The sequence below is a fragment of the Nematolebias whitei genome, chromosome 14 (genome assembly GCF_014905685.2).
Source record: "Nematolebias whitei isolate Nwh7 chromosome 14, NemWhi1, whole genome shotgun sequence".
NCBI classification, from domain to species: Eukaryota; Metazoa; Chordata; class Actinopteri; order Cyprinodontiformes; family Rivulidae; genus Nematolebias; species Nematolebias whitei.
The window spans coordinates 46057345-46064521 of record NC_056511.1 but is presented as its reverse complement, the minus strand read 5'-3'; the positions used below and the strand labels follow the sequence as shown (position 1 = coordinate 46064521).

General features: G+C 42.9%; 1 protein-coding gene across 2 annotated transcripts in view; it reads left to right on the top strand.

The window, feature by feature from the left end:
- The window catches only part of amot (angiomotin), a 79086-nt gene that overhangs the window by 39638 nt on the left and 32271 nt on the right, over window positions 1-7177 (top strand). The window contains exons 1-2 of one of the 2 annotated variants that reach the window (XM_037688158.1): window positions 1464-1499; window positions 1578-1700. In XM_037688158.1, coding sequence (XP_037544086.1) covers window positions 1596-1700 — 105 coding nt within the window. In that variant the 5' untranslated portion in view covers window positions 1464-1499; window positions 1578-1595. Of the gene's footprint in view, window positions 1-1129; window positions 1701-7177 lie in introns of those variants that run through there. The other variant, XM_037688157.1, reaches the window with a different exon arrangement.

Sequence of the window (7177 nt, the reverse complement as noted above, 5' to 3'; positions counted from 1 at the left end):
GTAGTTCGGCGCTCTCGGTTCTGTTAACGGGACGGGGCACCCTGCTTGTATAATGGTAGGGGAAACACTGCTCTGGATGCAATCAGTCTGAGCCATGCTGAAGGTCCTCCTGACCTTATGTGACCCATTGAAACATCTGGGTTATTACCTGCAAGTCTCCTGGTTTAAAATCGGTTCATAAACATAGTTGTGGAAATCGGACTCGGATGACGACTCATTTAGAATGATTAAACATAATTAAATTGCTCAAATAGTTTAACATTTTGATAATTTTTAGCTCAAAGTGGATTTCATGCAGCAAAGAGAAAAAAATGAAACCATATTTAGATTTTTTTTTTGTTGGTTCTAGAACTGCTCCGCTCCAGGTGGCTGCATGTTGGAGCAGCTCTACTTTCATTCTGAGATTTTGCTTTTGGAAACTTTAATTCCTCTTTTTCTGGATGTAAATCACATTTTTTTGGATGATTGTTTCCTCTGGTATCAGATGCTGTGCAGCTGGAAGGATTTTTACTGAAACTTTTTTAGTTTTGGACATTTGTTATGATGCGTAACCATGGCAACAAGTGAGTTTTCTACAACCAACAGCTGATTAACATCTCAAAAGCTCAAATAATATCTCAACTACAGCCCCACATCTCAAATGAGTTGAAAGGATGTTCTGTGGATGCATTCTCATCTACCTGCCAGCTGTGCTCAAGTACCTGACCACTGAGATCCTGGAACTAGCAGGAAACACGGCTCATGACAGCAGAAGGACAGGATCGTCCCTCGGCACCTACAGTTGGCTGTCCGCAGCGACGAGGAGCTCAGCAGACTTCTGGGAGGAGTGGCCATCGCTCTGGGAGGAGTTCTGTCCAGCATTTTGGCGGTTCTACAGCCCGGGGGAACCGAAAGGCCAGCCGAGTCTGGGTGGACGGATCGGACGGCATCTGCAGCCAGTTTCTTAGGATCCACTGTGGGATGGAACTTTACCAGAGATCCTTCCTGTCTACAGCCATCAGCATCTATAACATCTCTTAATGAAATGAGGATAATGAGTTACAACAACAAATAATTTCCCTCTGGGATTAATAAAGTATTTTTGAATTGAATTGAATTGAATATAACCACATAGCTTGTGTCTCCTCAGATCCAGTAAAGAGGGTTCTGTTCACTACCAGAGACCCCTGCACCAGCACAGCCCCACGTCCTCTGTCACCTCTGTTGGCTCTCTGTCTCGTGCCCAGTCCTCGACCCTCAGCAGCATCCTTTCAGCCTCCCATTCATCACATCCTTCCATTCCTCACCAGCAACCACAGAGCCATGGAGACATTTTTCCCATTATGGGCCCTCGTAGTTCTCAGGGAGCAGGCTCCCACCCAGTGGCAGAGCCTTTTGCACCAGGACCTGGTCATCAGACACCTCAGAGGGGTCAGGCGTTCACTTTGGATTCCTACGGCTCATCGCCAAGGCTTCACCATCAGCAGCAGCACATTCAGTGCCAGCAGCAGCCTTTCCAAGTACCTGGACTTCTGCAGTCTCAGCTGTCAGTTCAACCTGGACCTTTTCCTCTGCCACAGTCCTTCTCACATCTGCAGGTGGGGGAGCCGTATGCCATGATGTCCCGGACCCAACACATGGTTGATGTGCTGACAGAGGAGAACAGGATGCTGAGGCAGGAGATGGAAGCATGCCGGGAGAAAGTCACAAAGCTGCACAAGGTAATGTAAAAAAAAAAAACTTAAACAGAAACTTTAGTTTTTCTTATTTGTTGAAGTGGTCTATGTGAAGTACTTAATGCTTTTACTCTAATATGTAAAACAATGTGTGGTTTGTGAACTGGAGTTACTGTAAAACAATGTAACTAAGACTTGTTGGCACAAAGGATATGTAGCCTACAAAACAATTACACTGAATGATTATGAAAAATCACTCCATTTTGGTGACATTTGAACAAAACAAACAACATTAATAAGCTGGTGCAAACAGTGCCTGTCAGGTTCAGCAAGTTTGGACAATATGCTCTTACTGCATCAGAACACAAGAGTTTGTTGTTCTCACCACACAATCTAAATATGTTTGTTTGTCACAAACACAGCAGCCACAATAGTGACAGAAAGAAAGAAAAGGTAAGCTCCAGGTCTCCACAGGTGGCAGAGCAAAAAAATAACCCAGTGAGATAATTACTTAGTGTTGTTTGTTACGTTCTGGGTGTGACAAACTACAAACCGGATTCCAAAAAAGTTGGGACACTAAACAAATTGTGAATAAAAACTGAATGCAATGATGTGGAGATGGCAAATGTCAATATTTTATTCCTAATATAACATAGATGACAGATCAAAAGTTTAATCTGAGTAAATGTAACATTTTAAAGGAAAAATATGTTGATTCAAAATTTCAGTGTCAACAAATCCCAAAAAAGTTGGGACAAGTAGCAATAAGTGGCTGGAAAAAGGAAATTGAGCATATAACAATTAACAGTAATTAGGTCAATTGACAACATGATTGGGTATAAAAAGAGCTTCTCAGAGTGTCGGTGTCTCTCAGAAGACAAGATGGTAAGAGGATCACCAATTCCACCATTGTTGAGCAGAAAGATAGTGCAGCAATACCAGAATGGTGTTACCCAGCGTAAAATAGCAAAGACTTTTAAGTTATCATCATCAACCGTGCATAACATCATCAAAAGATTCAGAGAATCTGGAACAATCGCTGTGCGTAAGGGTCAAGGCCGTAAAACTCTACTGGATGCTCGTGATCTCCGGGCCCTTAAACGTCACTGCACCTCAAACAGGAATGCCACTGTCAAGGAAATAACAGAATGGGCTCAGGAATACTTCCAGAAAGCATTGTCAGTGAACACAATCCACCGTGCCATCCGCCGTTGCCAGCTGAAACTCTACAGTGCAAAGAGGAAGCCATTTCTAAGCAAGCTCCACAAGCTCAGACGTTTGCACTGGGCCAGGGGTCATTTAAAATGGAGTGTGGCAAAATGGAAGACTGTTCTGTGGTCAGATGAGTCACGATTTGAAGTTTTTTATGGAACACTGGGACGCCATGTCATCCGGACCAGAGAGGACAAGGATAGCCCAAGTTCGTTCAGAAGCCTGCATCACTGATGGTATGGGGTTGCATGAGCGCTTGTGGCATGGGCAGCTTGCATGTCTGGAAAGGCACCATTAATGCAGAGAACTATGTTCAGGTTCTAGAACAACATGTGCTCCCATCTAGACGTCATCTCTTTCAGGGAAGACCCTGCATTTTTCAACACGATGATGCCAGACCACATTCTGCAGCAATCACAACATCATGGCTACGTAGGAGAAGGATCCGGGTACTGAAATGGCCAGCCTGCAGTCCAGATCTTTCACCTATAGAGAACATTTGGTGCATCATAAAGAGGAAGGTGCGACAAAGAAGGCCCAAGACGATTGAACAGTTAGAGGCCTGTATTAGACATGAATGGGAGAGCATTCCTATTTCTAAACTGGAGAAACTGGTCTCCTCTGTCCCCAGACGTCTGTTGAGTGTTGGAAGAAGAAGGGGGGATGCCACACAGTGGGAAAAATGGACTTGTCCCAACTTTTTTGGGGATTTGTTGACGCCGTGAAATTTGGAAACAACAGATTTTTCCCTTAAAATGAAACATTCTCTCTGTTTAAACCTTTGATCTGTGATTTGTGTTCTATTCTGAATAAAATATTAGATGTTGGCACCTCCACATCATTGCATTCAGTTTTTATTCACAATTTGGTTAGTGTCACAACTTTTTTGGAATCCGGTTTGTATTTGTTAACATATCCTGATGCATGCTCAATAATCCAGGTAGAAAAAGTTAAGTCTGGTCCTCTGGACATTCAAAAAAAACCACAAAAAAAAAAGTAGAAACGTTTCTTCTCTCATCCTGAGGACTTCCTCAGTCTGAGGTGCTGTATTCAGCTCAGTCTCTTAAATAGCACATTCTCAGAGTGGATCAACCAGTTTTGCTGCTGACAACCAGAACCAGCTGATCACATGCTCAAGAAGGACCATCAGCCTAACAATGGATCATTAGCAACTGATGGCTGTTTACTGTTCACAGAGGGCTGAGTGATACTAGCAATCACAGCATTGTAAGAGGGGGTGCAGCATCCGTGTTCAACTGTCCCCCTCTTACAATGCTGTTATAATATATATATATATATTATTTTGATGTCCAGAGGACCAGATTTAACTTTTTTATATTTGTTAAAATGGTATTTAATAAAAGATTTAGTATCTTGATGACAAAACAGCAGGAATAAACACTTTTTAGATAATATATTTGTACGGTAAATGCTGTGAAGGCAACAGTGCTGCAAATTGCTTTTTTGCCGTTGTCCTTTCTCCTGAAAGGAAGCAGGTACTGCCAGCTTTTAGGAGACAGTAAAAATTTGACACAACCATCACTGAGCTTTAAGAGTCAGGCACTTTTAGCCCATGGTGTTCTTTAGAGCATTTTGTGCAGGTTTTCTTCCAAAAGGTGCATACAACTTCTTTTTATGTGGACGTCTCTGTGCCAGCACAGACATATGGTATGTTCGGCAGTAAACATACTTGGTATGAATAGTAAATGATAAAGGACTGTACTTTCTATCTTATTGAGATACTCAAAGTTCTTTACACGACAATCTGTGCCTCATTCATACAGCACTCTACTAGATCTCTACAAAACTAATTGAACAAATAATTCTAAAGAGACTAATCAGAGTTTTAGATCACATTCATTCACTGATGGGACACACATCAGAGGCTATGAGGGGTTCAGTGTCTTGCACAGAGACACTTCAGCATTTGACTGCTGGTGGATTCGAACCCCCAACTCTTGCATTGGAGGACGACTGCTCTAACCACTCAGCCACAGCTGCCCCTATAGCGAACTGATATTTTTATTAGGCCCGAGCAGCGAAGCGCTGCGAAGGCCTATTGTAATCGCTCTGCTCAGGCCCAAGCTGCAATTTTTCCGTCAAATAAATTGGCCTTTTGGGGCCTTAACACATCCCAAAACTCACCAAATTTGGCGGACGCATCAGGACTGCTGAAAAATTACGTATTTTAAGGGCGTCGCAAAAATCGGCTCAAGATCGCCACCTGGAAGTTTTCAAAATACCCTCCGCATTAACCTTAGTTTGTTGTAGAAACATGAAATTTGGTACACTTGTCCAATTCCCCAAGATTCACAGAAAACCCTCTTGCACCAACTTTGTATGATAAACAGGAAGGCGGCCATTTTGGAATGATGTCCACCGTTTTTGCTGGAGGATGTGGGCGTGACGAATCAAGAAGTGATGTCGTTGCAATACGTTTGGCTCTAAATTGCACAGATTTGAGCCGAGGTGCACCAAAATCACTATGATTGATCATTATCCGCCCCTTGAACCATCCATGATAAGTGGCCAATAGCCTCCACAGTGCCCCCTACATTATTCCTATAGTTATAGCTCAGTGATACATCATCCGATCTGAACCAGATTCATTGTGCGTCAGTGAGCACTTCTAGACACATTGGTATTATTGTTTAACTTTTGACTCCAGTGCACCCCCTAGATTATTCCAACAGTTATATCTCAGTGACATTTCATCCAATATGCACTAGATTTATTGTGCGTGATCAGTGAGCACTTCTACACACATTGATAATGTGGTTTAACATATGACTCCAGTGCGCCCCCTAGATTAAGCCAACTGTTATATCTCAGTGATACATCATCTGATCTGTACCAGATTTATTGTCTGTCATCAGTGAGCATTTCTACAGACAATGGTGTTGATTTTTAAACATTTGACTCCAATGTGCCCCCTAGATTATTCCAACAGCTATATCTAGGTGATACACCATCCGATCTGGACCAGATTTTTGGTTCGTCATCAGTGAGCACTTCTATATACATTGGTTTTGTTCTTTAACATTTGACTTGAGTATGCCCCCTAGATTATTCCAACAGTTATATCTCAGTGATACATCATCTGATCTAAACCAGATTTTTTTGTGCTTCATCAGTGAGCACTTGTAGACACATTGGTATTGTTGATTCATGTCTTGACTTAAGCCCGGCCCACTCAGAGAAGAAACCGATGCTTATTGGGTGTCTCTTCCAGCTTGGCACTGTGTAAGATATAAGACTAAAACAGCATTCGCTAACTGTTGATGACCACATATGACATGTTGAAAAGCCTAAAGGAAATCAAAAAAATCCATGCTCAATAATCCAGGTATACAATCTAACAATTTTCAGTCAGGTCATCTGGCCAGTTTCTTTTTTTGCTGAAATGTTTCACCTTCCATCTGGAAGGCTTCATCAGTCAAGGAAACACACAATACAAAACTGATTCTTCCCCAAACAGATTACTCCAAAGTGGAACAAACCAGTTATGTTGGTGCTAAGATGGTGTCTTTGGCACGCCCCCTTCTCTGGAGCCAGCCCTCTTCCTCGTCGACAGTCATGTCAAACTGGAAATCCTTTACATGCACTACAAAACAGGAAATGACAATAACTCCTGTCAGGAAGGTCAGATTTTAGCCACACTTGTAAGGCTTTCAGCTGGACTCATACTGATATGGGCGGAAGGTCATTTCAAAGATTCGGCATAATTGCACCCTAGTGGACGCATGCAGGAATGGCATGAGAGCGTTCACAATGGCCACTGGGAGGCGTTGCTGGAGCTCCCGTGGTCGCAGGTGATGACAAAGATTTGGCAAATGTGCAAGCTGGTGAAGGAGTGTGGGATAGGCATGAGAGCGTTCACAATGGCGACTGGATGGAGCCGCTGGCGCTCCCGCGGTCGCAGTAAGACCGGAGTGGCGCTTTGCTGTGTGGGCCTCCAATGCTGCTTGCAGCTTTAATTAATTTATTTATTTTTTTACAAATAAGATGGCAAAAAAAGTAACAAAAACAGCTAGATTATAAGGCAAATGTAGAAAACTAAAAGCAGGGACATGTCTGCATTGGTTTTTGCCAAGAGTCCCAACAGATTTTTAAAGCCACTTAGAGAGGTCAAGGTTAAGAGCTTCAGATCTTTTTGTAAGATAAGCCAGGAAAAAGGAGCGGAGTAGGAGAAGGTCCTTTTGCCAAGTTCAGTTCACACTGAGGGAACACTGCAGGTAATGATGTCCTGAGAGCACACGCTGTAGCTGCACTCACACAGAGACATGTAGGAGGAGATGTATGAAGGCAGC